The 20,515-nt window shown below is 32.4% G+C and overlaps 1 protein-coding gene across 3 annotated transcripts in view; it reads right to left on the minus strand.

The window, feature by feature from the left end:
- The window catches only part of LOC134696517 (chromosome-associated kinesin KIF4-like), a 43,618-nt gene that overhangs the window by 6,117 nt on the left and 16,986 nt on the right, over positions 1 to 20,515 (minus strand). For 2 of the 3 annotated variants that reach the window (XM_063558353.1, XM_063558355.1), the window contains 15 exons: positions 18,084 to 18,220; positions 17,124 to 17,232; positions 14,816 to 15,043; positions 14,367 to 14,470; positions 13,695 to 13,839; positions 11,505 to 11,615; positions 11,068 to 11,151; positions 10,315 to 10,431; positions 9,354 to 9,500; positions 8,484 to 8,584; positions 7,812 to 7,861; positions 6,843 to 6,922; positions 5,731 to 5,901; positions 4,802 to 4,885; positions 104 to 289 (listed from right to left, as the gene is read on the minus strand). In XM_063558353.1, coding sequence (XP_063414423.1) covers positions 104 to 289; positions 4,802 to 4,885; positions 5,731 to 5,901; positions 6,843 to 6,922; positions 7,812 to 7,861; positions 8,484 to 8,584; positions 9,354 to 9,500; positions 10,315 to 10,431; positions 11,068 to 11,151; positions 11,505 to 11,615; positions 13,695 to 13,839; positions 14,367 to 14,470; positions 14,816 to 15,043; positions 17,124 to 17,232; positions 18,084 to 18,220 — 1,854 coding nt within the window. Of the gene's footprint in view, positions 1 to 103; positions 290 to 4,427; positions 4,512 to 4,801; positions 4,886 to 5,730; positions 5,902 to 6,842; positions 6,923 to 7,811; positions 7,862 to 8,483; positions 8,585 to 9,353; positions 9,501 to 10,314; positions 10,432 to 11,067; positions 11,152 to 11,504; positions 11,616 to 13,694; positions 13,840 to 14,366; positions 14,471 to 14,815; positions 15,044 to 17,123; positions 17,233 to 18,083; positions 18,221 to 20,515 lie in introns of all 3 variants that reach the window. The other variant, XM_063558356.1, reaches the window with a different exon arrangement.

Below are 20,515 nucleotides of genomic sequence, written 5' to 3' on the forward strand. Positions count from 1 at the left end.
GGTATTACATGAAAAACTATGAATCCACATTATTGAGGAGTAAGACCAGTCAGCTTTGGAGATCAAGCAAGATAATGTGTCTTTCTAAAATGATTATATTTACCTTAGCTTTAGGTTTAGGTGTCAGGAATGGTGAAGCCACCTCATGGTCAGCATCTATACTGGGCATCAAAGCAAAACTTTTCCCTTGATACATGGCCTTGGTCAGATGCTGTTTCAGAGATTCACATTCGTCATTTTTCTTTTGAACCTCCTCGTGCAGTTTACTCAATTTATCAATCTCTTCTTGCTGCAATGTATTTTAAAGGATTATTTCATTATTTTGCCACTATCCTTGTTTAATAGCATACAAAACAACATAAACAAGAATGAGGGGTGTTGAAATGCTATGCTGACTCGCCTGACACATACATTTAAACACCTGGACAAGTAATTATTTTTGTATAGGTTCCACAGGGCAAGTAAGACAAAAAAAATGACGAGTCGATTAGAAAACATGAAACACAAACAGGAGACGAGGAGTGTATAAAAAAATATGGAAGCGAAAATTTCAGACATCGTGGATATCAGATTGTCCCTTGGAAGGAAATTCAGAAAAAAAAATTTGTTTGTCTTATTTATAGATCAAAAGTCAACCTTATTTGTTGTTTAAGTAGTAAATAGAAGGGACACTTTAATTGCCCATCAACTATCAAGAAAAAACCAAGCGTGTCAGTTGAGAGAAACACAAAAAAAATTATAAATTATTTAGTTTCTATTTCTTCAATCACTGTCCTGTAAATTCATTATATGTACATGCACCTACTGACTACAATTTTTATTCAAAAACTGCAACAAAATTGTCCTTTACATGTCCAGTCAGAGATATAACTCTATAGGGTTATTCTAGGAAATAACTTGCGTGTCTTATTACAGATACTTTCACCTTAATAAAATGTTCTAAATCTGTAATAACAAATGCTTGTTATTTGTAAAATTATTTCATTTATAATGGGCTCTAGGGATCTCTTGAGACTTTGCACAGAAAATAAATGCATAGTTTTGATAACAATTTTTTTAATTAAATTAATACATTTTTGATGGACCATGATAAATCAATGAGTTGAGGCTATTAAGGGATAAACTTAGCTGTGATAACAAGGCTCAGTTATTAAAGAATGTAACTTATTATATAAGACACTTGGGAATTACTGAGAAACTTGCACAGAACCTCATTACATGCTCTGGTCATTATTTCTTACAATAAATTAAACTACATTGTAATTAAGTATGATGTATGTCTGAGCAAATTCTTTGAAGTGATATAGAGAAACAGTGATAACACCCTTTAGTTATTACAGGCATATTTTTTCTGTAATAACAATTATGGGTGTACTATGCAAAATTGGCAAACTATGAACTGCTATATCTTTAAATAGTTAAGTATGCATATAGAAAAAAGTAATATCAATAGAACTTTTATACATTTTAACCAAACTAATAATGTATATTGTCCCTTTGAAAGATGTAACATACATATGTTATCACAGTTCTTTGATTTTTAAGTCAACAATAACAAATGTATGTTATTTTCCTGTAATAACCCTATAGAGTTATATCCCTGACTGGTGTCATTTATTATTAGAGGTGTTCCTGTCTATAGGAAGCTTATATAAAGAAGAAGAAGTCATTTCATTTGGTTGGTTTGCTGTTGGGTCTCTGTAAACCCGTTTCCTACTTCCTAAATATAAACATATGAATTTCATTTGTTTGTGATGCAAAACAGTGCTAAGAATAATATATTAGCTAACAATAAATACTTCAATATTTGTTGTGACCATCAGGACAAGTAACTTTTTTTCCAGACAAGTAAAATTTAGCCCAGGGACAAGTGCTCACAGCAAATATTTCCACAACCCTGAAAATACTCTCATTGTTGAGCTAAGCATACCTTGTTACTTAATGATGAACTACAGTCATATTAAAAAAAAAGGATTTCAAATTGATACCAAAAGCCAGAAGAGCATAAGTTAAGGAACAAAAAAAGCCAAAAACATTAATAGGTTATGAGACAGAAACCTAACACATCATTAAGATGTTCATATAAAGAAATTAGTCTGCCATATGCTCTGCTCACATTCCATGTTCAGTGAATTTTAAATCTGGGTCAAAATCTACAAGAAGTCAACATCATAATGAACATATGTACTACAAAGTTTCAAGTTAATGTGACCACACCTTCATTGTTAAATTCTTTGAGCAGATCTTAAACCTGATTACATACAGGAGATAACTCTGTAAAGTCAGCTAAACGTTTTAATTACGTTGTGTTGTAAAAGGTATATTAAGCTTCAGAATTATCAAAATTAGTGTTTGTCAAATTGCTATATAACCAGTGTAATTTTTCTGACAAAACGGTTGGTTCAAATTTTTTTATAATTTAATATTTTTGTTAAAGGGGCACTAGCTACTAGATATATAAAAAATCTAAAATTTGATTTTTTTCTGTTCAATCAATAATGAAAGTGAAATAGTGAAATAACAATTCGCTTTTTGCAGCCAAAAAGGTTAAATTTTGTCAAATTACGCTAAGAAACATTGATAATTAGCTATTCACTTGCAAGCGAATGAGTCGACCTCTTTAACTCCGTATTCATGTGAACTTCAATTTAACCCCTAGCTAGAGATTGACAACGCATGCATTGTACGTGCACTGGTTATTTAAAGAAAAAGAATGTCAACAATGAAAGTGAAACTACGGTAAATCATTTGATTACTAATGCGATGCACATAAAATCATTCTTATACGGTTAAAAACAATGAGAAACATCTATATTTAATGTATAAAATAAAATCAAACAGACGTATAAAAATCCAATTGCACGTGTTGGTTTAATCTATTCATATCTTTATTTATGTTTACATTGCTTATATGGTCATCTGAGGTCAAATTGATAGTTAATTAGATGGCGTCTGGACTAAAATACACACGAAACGAACCTATACATTATCTACCCCATGCTCTGTAAACTGTTTCTTTTAGACTTTTGATAGTTTGGATAAATGTTTTACATTGTTATAAATCAAATATGAGAATTTGAGTCAAATCGGTGACCAAGAATTTGACAGCTAGTGCCCCTTTAAAGGGCCAACGAAGATACTTTGACAAAATTTTATGAAAATTAAACGAGCCAAATTAATTTTAGTGAAAGTGTTGGGTACCACCTTAAATGAAAAATTGTCAGAACTATGTTGTATGAACTAGAACATGTGTGCGCATGTGCTCAGGTGGGAAATTTAATTATGCATCCTACATTTCTTCACAAATGCTAAAATTATCATTGATACCTGTATCTAACTATCATTTCCAGTATTTTGTTGAAGAAATAACGTGGAAAGAGCTTCTTCACTCAGTCATGCTTTGTAAACGTACACAGATTTTACGTATCCGTTTAATTTTAAAAAAGAAAGTTAAGTTTTTGACAATGTCATTTTGCACAAATAAAGAGTCTAAGGAAGATATGAGCACAGGATGTGAACATTTGAATGATGCCAATTTAACACTTTACACCCGAACATCAAATTCATATCAAAGTAAAGTTTAAAATCGTTTTTTTTTTAAATCTAATGTCAATCATTGGAATGGTCATCTGACTACCAACATTGCCTTTTGTGACTAAGTCTTAATGGATAAAAAATCTGGATCAGATATAAAATGTCCAGCAGGCTCAAATGTTTTTTGGAAGCCCAGGGTCAGATTGAGAGAAGAAAAAAAATCAAATCTATACCTGGAATTTCATTCTCTGTCTGACGTCTACATCTAATGTCACATTACTATCTACAGCCTTCATCTGTCTCAACAGAAACAAAACCTGATGAAGGACAGAGAGACAGACGGACAAGACAAACTAATTCTATACCTGGAATTTCATTCTCTGTCTGACGTCTACATCTAATGTCACATTACTATCTACAGCCTTCATCTGTCTCAACAGAAACAAAACCTGATGAAGGACAGACAGACAGACGGACAAGACAAACTAAATCTATACCTGGAATTTCATTCTCTGTCTGACGTCTACATCTAATGTCACATTACTATCTACAGCCTTCATCTGTCTCAACAGAAACAAAACCTGATGAAGGACAGAGAGACAGACGGACAAGACAAACTAATTCTATACCTGGAATTTCATTCTCTGTCTGACTTCTACATCTAATGTCACATTACTATCTACAGCCTTCATCTGTCTCAACAGAAACAAAACCTGATGAAGGACAGAGAGACAGACGGACAAGACAAACTAATTCTATACCTGGAATTTCATTCTCTGTCTGACTTCTACATCTAATGTCACATTACTATCTACAGCCTTCATCTGTCTCAACAGAAACAAAACCTGATGAAGGACAGAGAGACAGACGGACAAGACAAACTAATTCTATACCTGGAATTTCATTCTCTGTCTGACGTCTACATCTAATGTCACATTACTATCTACAGCCTTCATCTGTCTCAACAGAAACAAAACCTGATGAAGGACAGAGAGACAGACGGACAAGACAAACTAATTCTATACCTGGAATTTCATTCTCTGTCTGACGTCTACATCTAATGTCACATTACTATCTACAGCCTTCATCTGTCTCAACAGAAACAAAACCTGATGAAGGACAGAGAGACAGACGGACAAGACAAACTAATTCTATACCTGGAATTTCATTCTCTGTCTGACGTCTACATCTAATGTTACATTACTATCAGAAACAAAACCTGATGAAGGACAGACAGACAGACGGACAAGACAAACTAAATCTATACCTGGAATTTCATTCTCTGTCTGACGTCTACATCTAATGTCACATTACTATCTACAGCCTTCATCTGTCTCAACAGAAACAAAACCTGAAAACAAAACAGAAATCAGGATGTCTTCTTTAAATCAGCATCAGAAACTTTTTTTGTAACATTAAAGAAGTTAATACATTTATAATTTTGGACATAAAAATCTGAAATTTTCACTGCCAAAATGTAGTGAACATTTGAAAAAAGCATATGCTAAAATGTCCAATAGTTTTATAGCTGAAAAAGATTTACATAAATAACATCATAAATGACGTTTTTGTGACATAATAATGTAAGAGAATTCTGTAAAATCCTAATTTGTGGCAAAATTCTGTAAAATCCTAATTTGTGGCAAAATTCTGTAAAATTTAAGACATTTTTCCAAATAATTTATTAAGGCTACCCTTGCCCACGAAAACATTTTCTGAAATCTTCTTTATATACCATATTCTTTACTTTCAACAAAAATTTCAATAGGCAAGGGATGAGATACATATAAAATCATAAAATACAAGTGGGAAAGTTGAAAAGTTTCTAGGAAAATTGATGAAAATGAAATAATAACCTGTTTAATCATGTTAATGCTAAGACCTTTATAGATATAAAGCAGATGTACATTTTTTCTTATCATACTTTAAATTTCATACATTTACTTTATTATTAAAAGCAAGGATGTGTCCATAGTACAATGATCCCCTACAAGCAATAGCATTTTTGATGTTCAATGGACTGCGGAAAGCAGTTTAAACTCTAATTAGAAAGATCATATCACAGGAAACATGTGTACTAAGTTTCGAGTTGATTGGATTTCAACTTCATCAAAAACTAAATTGACCGAAATCTTTAACCACAGGTGTGACATACAAATAAGACAAGTTCTAATGACTTAAAAACAAATAAGTTACCTTATCTTCATGTTGTTTTTGTAACCTAGTTACATTGTCTTCATGTTTATGTTTTAAATCCTCTATTTCCTTCTGTAGTTCTTCCATTTCATCATGTCTGTCTATATGATGTAGTTTAGAATCTTGTAATTCTCCCTGAGCCTTACTGCTATCTGCCCTAGATGAAACAGCCTGTTAGAAATTGAAAATCACTTGGAATAAATATACACAAAGGTTAACTAGCTATATATTGGGTTGTAATGTAAAATTCAATATAACCCAAATAAAGGAGTAGGTCCAGTAAGACCCCTTTTTTACCTTACTGGACCTACTCCTTTTGGACTTAATCTAATCAAAAGTGTACCCTGTGAAATGTGTGACCCTGTTGTGATAATAAGTTGTCTTGACAATCATATGAATCAACTTATTTTTTTAAGGTTTTATATAATTGATTGATTAATAGTTGATCTTCACAGCCACTTTCAGAGACATGTAGCTATATCATGGCAGTCTGCTTTTATTGATGGAAAAACCAGAGTACCGAGTGAACCATGACCTTTGACATGAGCTGGCAATTCCAGTCAATTAAGATCAGATAAAAACACACCTTGATGGAAAAAAGTCTCAACCTCACAACTTCAATGTTGACATGGCAGGGATCACTGTAGACAGACCCAGGTAAGGGGAGGTTGCGAATCCCCCTAATAAGTTTTACGCCGCCACATTCCTATGTAGGTGCCTGTCTCAAGTCAGGAGCCTGTAATTCAGTGTTTGTCGTTTGTTTATGCGGTATATATTTGTTTTTTGTCCATTTTTATTTTACATTAATTAGGCTGTTACTTTTCTGATTTGAATTGTTTTAAATTTATGATATCAGGGCATTTTATATCTGACTATGCCGTATGGGCTTTGCCCATTATTGAAGGTTGAACAGTGACCTATAGTTGTTAATTTCTGTGTCATTTGGTCACTTGTCGAGGTGCTTCATTGGCATTCATACCACATCTTTTTTTAATACTTAGATCCTTCAGATACCAAGGATGGTTATATCCTTAAATAATTACAAATCACAAAATGTGCTTCAGTATAAAATTACAAAAAGTAGTATTTAATTGTTAATTGTTAATTATTACCTGTTCTAGTAACCATTTCAACGCACATTTTGCCTCTACCATTGTGTGTAAACTCTCCCATATAGATTTCCCTTTACATTCTGTAAGTAGCACATATTTTTTATTAAGATTGATGTTTTCTTTTCAATATATTTCTTATTTATACATTGTGAAAATATAGATTTTATTTCATATTTGTTACAACAGCTCTCGAGGACATTTGTATGGCTAATGGGCAAGGTAATCAAAATCTATAATTAGATTTTTAGCTACCTACAAATCCAGTTTTAACCCACCATTTTCTACATAGGAAAATGTCTGTACAAAGTCAGGAATATGAAAGTTGTTATCCATTCATTTTAAGTGTTAGAATTTTGATTTTGCCGTTTGGTTACAGACTTTCCATTATGAATTTTCTTTGGAGTTCGGCCTTATTGTAAATTCAATCCATGACACAAAATCATGCACAGCAAAAAAACACAAAACAAGAATGTGACCCAAGTACACGAATGCCCCTCTCCCACTATCATTTTCTATGTTCAGTGGACTGTGACGACATTGGGGTAAAATCTCTAATTTGGCATTAGAATTAGAAAGATCATATCATAGGGAACATGTGTACTAAGTTTGAAGTCGATTGGACTTCAACTTCATCAAAAACTACCTTGACCAAAAACTTTAACCTGAGGCGGGACAGACAGACAGACTGACGAACAGACGCACAGACCAGAAAACATAATGCTCCTCTACTATTGTAGGTGGGGCATAAAAAGCAAATGAACAGCACATTTATCACTGGTCATCGTCTAGTTTTTCATATATCAGGAAATCCTTCATACAAATAATGCTTTCAAAATCTAAAATGTAAAATTTCTATTCAGCAAACCCTATCTTCTCAAATTTTGCAACAATGCAATATTTTGAAATGAATGGTTCACAGCATCCCCCAATTTTTTACTCCTCCCACTTGTGACCCCCTATCATTCTTACCTTGATCAGCATCAACAACCTTCTGTTGGAGGTCAGTTATCTGAGCATTCCTAGAAAGATAGAATATGGGAAAAAGTAGACAATTCATTTCAAACCTTCATTGTAACTATAAAACCAGATAAAAATTTGTTAGAATTTTTTTAAAGGAAGATATAGCTCATATCATAAAATAAGACACCACTAGTCAAACAGAATCTTCATAAAATGTTTGACATCCCTTTTGTTTTTATTTTTGTGTGCTGGGAGGGGGGTGTCTGTATTGCTGGGTATAGTTCAGTTTTAGCTGTTTGTCTGTTCTTAATCCAACAAGGGCTGTTCCAGAAAGTACTATGTCCCCCCCCCCAGGGAAGGCAACTTTTTTTAATATTATGTGGGTGGTTGTATTTGAAATAATGCAAGGAAGTGTTGTTCTAATTTATTTTTATTTCTGTGGGTGGTGGGGGTTAAAAAAAAGTGCCGTCCCTGGGGGGGACATAGTATTTTCTGGAACAGCCCTAATGGTTTTCAATTGTCTGCCTCCTTTTAAATGCAGATAAATATATACTATAACATTGCGTCTTAATCATATAGAATCACTTGTAATCATTTGTATGTAATTAATGTTGATTGTTCTGCTCCTTGTGGGTGCTGTGATTAGCAATAAAACATTTGTTTGTTTGTTTGATTGTTTACCTCTCATCGATCTGTTGTTGAACTTCCTCTATCTGTTTCTTTACGTTCTCAACCTCAAAACTTGATGAGTCTAACTTTCCGTCTTTTATCCAGGCCAACTTCTGTAATGCAGAATAATTAATTTTTTAGAGTCAAATATTTAAAAAAGAATGTGTACAAAAGAAATTTTCTTCTTCAAATGATTACTTCACTCTTCTTTCATTTATGTCTTTTGTGTTTAAGGTGTTACCAAACACCTGAATTCAATTAATTTGGCTTGATTAATTTTTATAAAATTTTTAGTTTATTTACTTTCACCCTTTGACAAAAACACATGTTTTTTTTTTTAAATGAACCACATTCTTAATTAAAAAAAAAATATTGGATACATAGCAATTTGACAAATTCTAATTTTGATCATTGAGAATCTTAATGTTTCCACAATAGAATATTTTTTTAAATGTTCAGCTGATTTTTACAGAGTTGTCTCCCTGTGGTGTTTTGTACCAGTATAATATACAATTATAGCCTTTGTAAGATTTATTCCATATTGCTAAAACTTTAGTAGGTTTTTCTATATTACTGGGATTTTGAATAAATAAGTATATTCACCGTGCAAAACGTTGCATGTTTTACGTGTATAATTTTGGTACAAAAATGTTTGATGTATTATTGGTTTTTGGTAAATATTTTCCATTACATACATTCCTCTTGGAATATGGAATAAAACAATACCTGTCTTTTGTTTCAATAAATATGTGGTTTAATTGACTTTTGAAAAACTGATATTCACTTTGGCTGTCAATAAAACCACACATTTACCTCATCAAAAAACAGTAATTGTATAATATTGACCGGAAAGAAGTATATTGACTGAGGACTATTACTTACCTTGGTGGGTGGAGCATCCTCATCTATCCTGTCCTTTAAATCTTTCAATGTCATCACCATTTCCTTACGATCAGACAGCAGCCTGTTCAGGTGATATTTGGCCTCCCTGATGCTGACCCTGACCTCTAACTCATGACTCAACCAGGACTACAATAAACATTTACATATGAGCTGCGTTGGATAGAAATCGACCTTATGCAAATTAATATCAATACATCTTGTATCCACTTTTCGGTTAAAAATATCTGAAGGGAAAGTCTGTGACTGTTTGAATATTGATTTGTTATAACAACCCTTGAAAACCGACCAATATTCACCTTTTAATTTCATATTTTAATGTACCAAAATCATTGTAAGTCATATAGATGTACATGTGAACGTACACTTGCATAAGGTCGATTTCTATCCGACGCAGCTCATATTATGTCATTCTAATGCAAAGTTGTTTGTAACAGAGATAAATAAAGAGCTGCACCATAAGGACATAATAAACTGTTGTGTCATATCAGAAATTTATAAAAAAAATGAACTAAAGTGAGGTTAATATTATTATTGCATTTTTTATATTTCAAATACAACCGCCAACATAAAAATTTTAAAATGTGCATTCCCTGGGGTTGGGGGTTGTTTGCAGGGGTTATTTTGTAGAACAGCCCTAATAAAATACTCAAATTTACAAATGTGGTTAATAGGTTTTACTTTTATAGCTTTTCTTTAAATAAGTTATCTCATATTCTCCAGGCTAAGACAAAATGAAAGACAACCTGAAGTTACTGTAAAAAAACTAATTTCCATGAGCGATTTATTTTCGCTATTTTTGCCAATATGTAATTTTTCCTTTTTAAACGACATGAATTAAATTTGAAAATCGTGAAAATAGATAGCGGCGAAATGGGCTGGTAAGGGCTAAAGGCAAATAAAGTATCTGCAAAAATAAGTTGGTTTACCATATTGTACTTACTCTAACCCTGTTTCCTATACTGGTTGTGTCATATTTTTCAAATTTTTCATTTCTCTCTTGGTGAACTTGTTTCTGTTTGGCTAAAGCTTCCTTCAGTCTCTTGTTTGCTGCAGCAGCCTAAAAATAAAGAAATAGTCAACTTAACTAAACAGAACATAAAATAAGGACATTTTGAAAAAAAAATGTTTAACAGAACTTGTTTTTGCACTGATACTAAATGTCCTCCTTTAAACAATAACTCATGGTGGTGCTCCTTTAAAAGATAACTTATACAGAGTATACATACAAAATATAACAGAGGGAAATCTAAAAAGAATGTTTTACCAGACTATATAAAATTTGATTAAAAATTGAAGTAAATAGATTTTTTTTAGATGTCCCCTTAATTACACAATCAGTTTAAAAGATAAGCAGATCAATTTTCTGTCATGTGGCAAAAATGTACACATTAACCAGAAACCTACTAATAGACAATTTTATAAAATGGTCAGCGAGGTGGTTAAGGAAGTTCGCTTGTCATGTTTTGGGATTTATAGAATTCTCTGGTTTTATCCTTTTGAATGCCTAAAAAAAATTGCCCATTGACCCCAGTTGTTCTTTTTATAAATCTTTAATAAGTATAATGATAAGCCATCTGTAGAAGTCTTATAAAATTATAATTGTTATTTAATTGTGTTTGAGAACTTAAACTTGTCAATGATAAAGCTAAGAAAAGTCAAGAGAAAGTATTTTCCCGCCATAATTTGAACTTACCTCTTCTCCTTTTCTTTTCAGAATGTTTTGTTGTTTCTGGTTTTCTCTCTGTAACTTGGCTATCTCACAATCTCTCTTTCTTCCCTGGTAAATGATAATTATAATAGATAGTCATAACTTCATAACATAAAAGTAAATAACTTTAATACACAAAAGGTATACAATGTGATTAAAATGTTCAGCTGATTTTAAAGAGTGATCTCCTTGTAGAGTTAGTCACTACCTTAATGTGCTTAATTTTTTACATTGGTCCATCTGCATAATTTGCATTCTCTGTACATTTATAGTTCCACCCAAAAAATGTCAACTAATGGTTTTTCAATGTCAGATGGTATTGTTTCTAAATTTCAAAACAATGAAATAACTTAGACATCTTTTTATCAAGAAAAAAAACATCATGTTCCTTTTTTTTAATACTAATTTTTTTAAATAAAAACCTTTTGTTGTAACTGCATGACTTCTTTTTCTTTTTTCATCTTCCATCGTCTGAACTCATCAGCATCTTCTTTCATTTGTTTCATCAACTTAACTCTCTGTTGTTTCATACCCTATAAGTATACACATATATACATTGTATCTAATATTTTTAAATTAAACAAGAACATGTTCGCATTAGAAACTAAATATGTGTCTTTCTATGTTGTGATGTTACACTATTATTTCAGATAAAATTTGTAAGGGTTCCGCGGAACCCAGTGTCTCGCCTACTTTTGCTGTAAATCGCAGGCTCAACAAAAATGAGGAAAAAACTCAATAGAAATATTCCTTTTGATACAATCTTCTGATTGTAAGAAGCTTCTGTAAAAGTTTGGTTAAAATCCAGGATAGTTTTTGAATCTAATAAATGTTTAAAAACAACTGCAGACTGTGTATGTATGTATGGTTAACTGGAAGAAAATGTAAGTCCATTTAAAAGTAAAATACGGAAAACATGGATTTTTTTTTTTTACAAAATATACTTCTGGATACTATTTTATGATCATTATTAAGCTTCTGTTCAAGTTTGGTACAAACCCAGGATAGTTTAAGAAAGTTATTAAAATTTTAAAAACTTTAACCACAGAGTGAATTAAATGTTTCCCAGTAGAAAAACTATGTCCATTTAAAAGTAAAATATGGAAAAAATGGAATTTTATTTTTACAAAATTTTCTTCTGGATACTATATTATGATCATGAACAAGCTTCTGTCCAAGTTTGGTAAAAAACCCAGGGTAGTTTAAGAAAGTTATTAAAATTTTAAAAACTTTAACCACAGAGTGAATGTAATGTTTCCCCGCAGAAAAACTAAGTCCATTCAAAAGTAAAATATGGAAAAATGGATTTATTTTTTTACAAAATTTACATCTGGATACTATCTTATGATCATAAACAAGCTTCTGTCCAAGTTTGGTAGAAATCATGTATAGCTTAAGAAAGTTATTAAAATTTCAAAAACTTTAACCACAGAGTGAATATTTGTGGACGCCGCCGACGACGACGGAATGTAGGATCGCTTAGTCTCGCTTTTTCGACTAAAGTCGAAGGCTCGACAAAAAGGGATAAGGGTGAAGTTTTGGTACCATTTAAACATTAAAAACCGCTGCATTTTTTGCACCTGTCCTAAGTCAGGAATCTGATATTCAGCAGTTGTTGTTTATTGTGGTTCATATAAGTGCTTCTCATTTTTTATGTTTTTTCATTTGAATGGTTTTAAACATGTCATTTTTAGGTCCCTTTATAGCTTGCAGTTCATTGTGAGCTCATCAAAATTAATTAGTTACGGTAAACTGTATTAAACTGTACACTTTCCCTACCTGTATATCGACGTTCATTTTAGACACTTGTTTTTCTGACTGTTCCTACCTGTATATCGACGTTCATTTTAGACACTTGTTTTTCTGACTGTTCCTACCTGTATATCGACGTTCATTTTAGACACTTGTTTTTCTGACTGTTCCTACCTGTATATCGACGTTCATTTTAGACACTTGTTTTTCTGACTGTTCCTACCTGTATATCGACGTTCATTTTAGACACTTGTTTTTCTGACTGTGCCTACCTGTATATCAACGTTCATTTTAGACACTTGTTTTTCTGACTGTTCCTACCTGTATATCGACGTTCATTTTAGACACTTGTTTTTCTGACTGTTCCTACCTGTATATCGACGTTCATTTTAGACACTTGTTTTTCTGACTGTTCCTACCTGTATATAGACGTTCATTTTAGACACTTGTTTTTCTGACTGTTCCTACCTGTATATCGACGTTCATTTTAGACACTTGTTTTTCTGACTGTCCCTACCTGTATATCGACGTTCATTTTAGACACTTGTTTTTCTGACTGTGCCTACCTGTATATCGACGTTCATTTTAGAAACTTGTTTTTCTGACTGTTCCTACCTGTATATCGACGTTCATTTTAGACACTTGTTTTTCTGACTGTTCCTACCTGTATATCGACGTTCATTTTAGACACTTGTTTTTCTGACTGTTCCTACCTGTATATCGACGTTCATTTTAGACACTTGTTTTTCTGACTGTTCCTACCTGTATATCGACGTTCATTTTAGACACTTGTTTTTCTGACTGTTCCTACCTGTATATCGACGTTCATTTTAGACACTTGTTTTTCTGACTGTTCCTACCTGTATATCGACGTTCATTTTAGACACTTGTTTTTCTGACTGTTCCTTCATCTTTAACAGTTTTGTTTGATCGTTGACTTTTCTCTTAAGTTGTGACATCTGTTGTTCTAACTCCTTTAATCTTTGTCTTCTCTGCTCAGCCACTCTGTACAAGTACAAGTAGTTCAACCATTTAAATGACATAAACAAACTACATCTGATGATATTTACTGATTTTCTGTTGTCTGAATATTGATATTGTAAAGTATTAGCTGAGAGTCACAATATGAAGCTTTTTGTCAAGTGAGTACAGCAAACTAAATAAAAAAGCTGTCATATTGTGTTGAGCAGCTGCTATTTTATCAGGTTGTATTTTGCATATTTTGCATGATAAAAAAAGAGGTTTTTTTCTTTGTTTCACGAGCAAACTGGAAGATGACTTGTCAAACATTCCTTACTTGTTATTGCTAGTTATTGTGGAACAATTATCTATTTTCAAAATTTCTTGGATACAACTTTAACTGTTCAACAAAGTTGAAATTTTCCATAGGCTTGTGTATTAGACTTTAGAAAAAACAGGGAAAAAAATATGTATCAAGAATTTATTTTTTTTCCTCAATCCACAAAATTTAGTATCAAAGAAAATAAATGAATCCACAGTTATAGTTAGTATTCTGTAAATACTATACTTACTTGCTAGTTGCTGAGTTGTATTTAGCATTTTCTAAAGCCTGAGCTAATTCCTCCTTCTCTTTCTGTAGACTTTCTATCTCTGAATTCATCCCACTAATGGCATGCTGAATGGAGAGAAAAAATCAATAGGAATGCTAATATGGAGAAATAATCAATAGAAATGATAAAATGGACTTAAAATCAATTAAATAAACGAAATAAGAGGTAAAATCAATGGGAAAAGCTAGAATGAACAACAATCAATATGAAAACTAGAATGAGTGGAAATTCAATGAGAAAAAATAGAATGAAATGAAAATTTAATGAGAAAACTACAATGAGATGAAAATTCAATGAGGAAACTGGAATGAGCAGAAATTCATTACAAAACTAGAATAAGCAGAAAATTTATGGAAAAATTTTAAATGGTGAAAAATTAAGCCCATCCAGTCTTTCTTAAGTCAACCTACATCATATTGGCCTTTCATCGCTTTCATCTGATCATCGTTTTGTGTCATCTGTTTAGCAAGCCGCTCCTTTTTCTCCAGAAGTTTGTTCAGTTCTTGTAATTCATTTGTCATCTTGGCTTGCCTGAAGGCATATTCTTTGGACATGGCCCTACTGTCTGGGGTACCTGGGAGGGATTCACCCTGGTCCATATCCTCATCTTGTTCTGGTATACTCTCTTCTGGTTCATCCTATAATTGAATAATTCAATTTTGGATGTAACACGTCTTCTGATTGACTGACATTCTTTTGTTATCAGCCCAAAACAGGGTTGGCAAAGTATTACCCGCCCGGGAAAACCCAGGCGGGAATTCCCGGGTTTTCCCGGGCTGGTCAATACTCCCAGAAATGGCTAATACTGGGTAATACTGGGTAATATGATTTTTTAAGCTTATTTCAACACAAAATAGTAAAGACTTGTATTTTCATAGTATTATAGCTAAATATATACATTTTGTACAGATAACCATTGTGAGTCATTTCTAGAAGATTGAAAATTTAATTTCATTCTTTTCTCCACTACTATGTAGGCAGAATATAAAATTTGAACATTTTAGGATAACTTGTTAATTTCCATGTATTGTTTCAATAACCAAACTTTTTAAAAAAAATGCATTTTATAGCATTGTTTAAATATGAATTATAAATTTAAATTTCTGTGCAATCAAATTGCTAAATAAACACACTACAGGGTCAAGTCATTAACACTTATAGAAATGAAAAGTGTGCACCACATTTTTATGTTATTTTTTCATAGACAGAAAAAATATTACAGTCATTCCTTAATTAAATAAACTGTTATCACAGAGATATGTCTCGCTTTTTGGTAATTTTGATAATGCATATGTTGAAATTAAAATAGCAACACTTTAACAAGTAAGTTTTGCAAATATTCAAAGTCAATGAACCATGACTGAAGGTACATGGCTAAACAATCTCCATGGAAATGAGATGTGCCAATGCTAATACAACTGGATATAAAATACCATTGACTTATCATAAGTAGTTCCCTTTAAACAAACCTCATTGGCACTCACACCACATCTTCCTATATCTACTAAACACAAACTAATACATTTAAACTAAGCAAAATTTTATAGTCAATAAACCATATTAACTGAGGTGGCGGGGTCAAATAATCTCCATGGTAATGAGATGTACCAATGCTTATACAACTACATACCAAATATCATTACCAACTAGTGGTTCCCCATTAACTGACCTAATCACAAACTAAAACATGATACTAAGCAAACATATCAAGGTCAATAAACCATAACTGAGGGGGCAGGGCAATATAAACTAATACAACTGCATATCATATATCTTTAACTTACCGCCAGTGGTTCACTATAAACTAGATCTAATCACAAACTTATACATTGTTGATGCCGCTGTCGACGGAAACAACATACTTGTCTCACTTTTTTACTCCGTCAAACAAGACAAAAAACAATCACAACTTAGGCCAAATAAAAATATATGTGTGGGTCCATTTATCCTAATTACCCTTCTTTTAAGTCTTAATAATAGCCTACCCATATGAATTTTTTTTGTCATTTTTCATTAACCATTGTTGAACTCAGAATGTGGCTACCATAGACTCAATGTAAAAAAAAACATAAGATAAAAAACCTACATTAAGATGCAACTGGAAACACACATACTATTTCATTTGGCCATAGAAACATCAAAACAAGAATTTCATAGTGTTTTTACATTTTATAGAGTGTAAACAAGTATTCTGAGAGTATTGCATGGCATTACATAGTTCCATACACATTAAAAACTCATTGTATTGGGACAAAAAGCCAAGGTAATCAGTATTTGTAATATTTTCTATATTAGAAAAGCTGTTGATTCCAATGAAACTTATGAAACAAAAATTTCTAATTTAAACGCAAACAAAAGCCCCTCTTCATCTTTATTGGTTAATAAAGTTTGATCTAATGCAACACTATGATCCGCTGATGAGGTGGCCCCACACACACACTATCAATTTCAATGTTCAGTGGACCATAAAATTTGGGTCAAAGTTCTTATTTGGCATTGGAATTAAGAAGATCATATGATAAGGAACATGTGTAATAAGTTTCAAGTTGATTTGATTAATAAAAACCTACCATGACCAAAAACTTAAACAAAACACTTAAACCTGAAGCCAGAAAGACAGACAAAAAGTACCAACAGACTGACACACAGACCGAAAAAAACATAATGGCCCTAGGTGGGGCATCAACTACTATAATTGATTTCTATCAAATTAATTACCTTATCGTCATTAACTTGTTCAGCAAGATGTCTCAATTTGTCCATCTGTTCTTTCAACTCTGGATGAGAGTTCACATCTAAACTTGAACTTAATACATTGAAATCCAACCTGAAAATAGACACATAATTTCCCTTTTAATATTTGCATTATCAAGTTTTCTGCATGCTCACCAGTATAATATATCAGACAAAAGTCCCATTATTTTGAGTTTTTGGTTAATATTTATGGGTGGCATTAAAAATACACTAAAATGGAATATTTGGTAAACTAAAGAAACAAGAAGTTAAGCTTGTCATAAACCTCAAGATGAGTTACATTCAACTGTTGTAAGAAGTATGACATCTTTTGTTCTAGTTACTAAAACTTGTTGTAAGAAGTAAGACATCTTTTGTACTAGTTACTCCAACTTATTGCTGCTGCAAAACACTGATTTTCTTACTCTTTTAATTAGAAAGGGAAGGGTATTCTCTTCTTCAAAATGAATATAAAATAAAATTTTCCTTTGATAAAAAATTTATTATAAACTTGTTATAACTTGTTTAGGCCATGAGACAAGGGATTTGTCCACCAAAATTTGCTTTGATGATAGAATTAACAAGAATGTGTCCAAAGTACACGGATGCCCCATCATTTTGCATGTTCAATGGACCGTGGAATTTAGTAAAAAAATATAATTTTGCTTTAAAATTTGAATGATCATATCATAAGCAAATTTATTTCAAATTGATTGGACTTCAGCTACATCATAAACTACCTTGACCAAAAACTTTAACCTGAAGCGGGACGAACAAACGGACAGACTAACTGACCCACAAACCAGAAAACATAATGCCCCTCTACTATCTTAGGTGGGGCATAAAAAAGAATAATAAAATGGTAATACAATAACATTTCCTTTGCATTAACTATCCAAGAAACATTTTCTATTTGGACACTAAACACAACTCTAGGATTTTTACCCTGTGTCCTTTTTGAAATCATCGAGTCTGTTTTTCAATCGTTCACATTTCAGGTCCAACTTAATGACTTTCTCACAAAGATTAGCACTGTTATCAACAGCTCTCTGTAGTTCATCTGACAACTTCTCATTCTCTTCCTGAAATAACAAAACACAACAAGACAGATTAGCACTGTTATCAACAGATCTCTGTAGTTCATCTGACAACTTCTCATTCTCTTCCTGAAATAACAAAACACAACAAGACAGATTAGCACTGTTATCAACAGCTCTCTGTAATTCATCTGACAACTTCTCATTCTCTTCCTGAAATAACAAAACACAACAAGACAGATTAGCACTGTTATCAACAGCTCTCTGTAGTTCATCTGACAACTTCTCATTCTCTTCCTGAAATAACAAAACACAACAAGACAGATTAGCACTGTTATCAACAGATCTCTGTAGTTCATCTGACAACTTCTCATTCTCTTCCTGAAATAACAAAACACAACAAGACAGATTAGCACTGTTATCAACAGCTCTCTGTAGTTCATCTGACAACTTCTCATTCTCTTCCTGAAATAACAAAACACAACAAGACAGATTAGCACTGTTATCAACAGATCTCTGTAGTTCATCTGACAACTTCTCATTCTCTTCCTGAAATAACAAAACACAACAAGACAGATTAGCACTGTTATCAACAGATCTCTGTAGTTCATCTGACAACTTCTCATTCTCTTCCTGAAATAACAAAACACAACAAGACAGATTAGCACTGTTATCGACAGATCTCTGTAGTTCATCTGATAACTTCTCATTCTCTTCCTGAAATAACAAAACACAACAAGACAGATTAGCACTGTTATCGACAGATCTCTGTAGTTCATCTGATAACTTCTCATTCTCTTCCTGAAATTAAAAAAACAAGAAGTCAGATTAGCAAAATACATTAAGACATAAATCAACAGTGCCGAAGAGGAAGGGGCAAATTGTCCTTGGAAGGATGGTCATGGGGTACCATCATGCATGACGGTAATTATTCTCCCCAAATGACATCAATAGTCATTTTTAGTGCATGACGATAAAATGTACACTATAATGGTTCAAACAACCATTTTCTACATTTGAAAATGCCTGTACCAAGTCAGGAATATGACAGTTGTTGTCCATTCGTTTGATTTGTTTTATCATTTGATCTTGCCATTTGATTAGGGACTTTCCTTTTTGAATTTTCCTGGGACTTCAGTGTTTTTATGATTTTTTTTCTCTTTAGACAATACAAAAATTGACTGATTTTGACTAATCATTATTTGAGACTTCTAACGAATCATGATGTGGATATTTTTACGAATCACGGTAAGACTTTTATTGATTTGTCACTAAAGGTAGCCCAAAATGACTGTTTGAATTCTAACTGTCATTGCATTTCAGCCTAAAATGACCGTTTGAATTCTAACCGTCATTGCATTCCTACCCTTTATAAAGAGTAAAAACACCAGTCTCTTAAAAAAATCCATATTAATGTAAAGTAAAAACATCTTATTATTAGTCATACTTTAATTTCCAACGGATATATCACCAACAGTGTAATATTCTTTTTATTTTGTTTATAAAAGCATGAAATTATCTGTAGTAGTATGAGATGCTTTGACCAATCATAACAATCGACAGATTGGTGATGAATATCATATTTGAATGCAATGTGATTATTCCCATTAACTAGAGGCTCTAAAGAGCCTGTGTCGCTCACCTTGGTATATGTGAATTAAACAAAGGAAGCAGACAGTTCATGACAAAATTGTGTTTAGGTGATTGTGATGTGTTTGTACATCTTACTTTACAGAACATTCTTGCTGCTTACAATAATCTCTATCTTTAATGAACTTGTCCGTGTAGTTTCAGTGGAAAATGTTAGTAAAAATTTACAAATTTTATGAAAATTGTTAAAACTGAGTATAAAGGACAATAACTTCTTAGGGGGTCAATTGACCATTTTGGTCATTTTACTTATTTTTGAGTCTTAAATTGCTGTACATTATTGCTGTTTACAGTTTATCTCTATCTATAATAATATTCAAGATAATAACCAAAAACAGCAAAATTTCCTTAAAATTACCAATTTAGAGGCAGCAACCTAACAACGAGTTGTCCGATTCATCTAAAAATTCCAGGGCAGATAGATTTTGACCAGATAAATAATTTTACTCATTGTCAGATTTGCTCTAAATGCTTTGGTTTTTGAGTAATAACCAAAAACTGCATTTAACCTCCATGTTCTATTTTTAGCCGTGGCGGCCATCTTGGTTGGTTGGTCGGGTAAAAAAACACAATTTTTAAACTAGATACATCAATGATGATTGTGGCCAAGTTTGGATTAATTTTGCTCGGTAGTTTCAGAGGAGAAGATTTTTGTAAAAGATCATGGAGATTTACGAAAAAAAGTAAAAA

The sequence above is a fragment of the Mytilus trossulus genome, chromosome 14, assembly GCF_036588685.1.
Source record: "Mytilus trossulus isolate FHL-02 chromosome 14, PNRI_Mtr1.1.1.hap1, whole genome shotgun sequence".
Lineage (NCBI taxonomy): Eukaryota > Metazoa > Mollusca > Bivalvia > Mytilida > Mytilidae > Mytilus > Mytilus trossulus.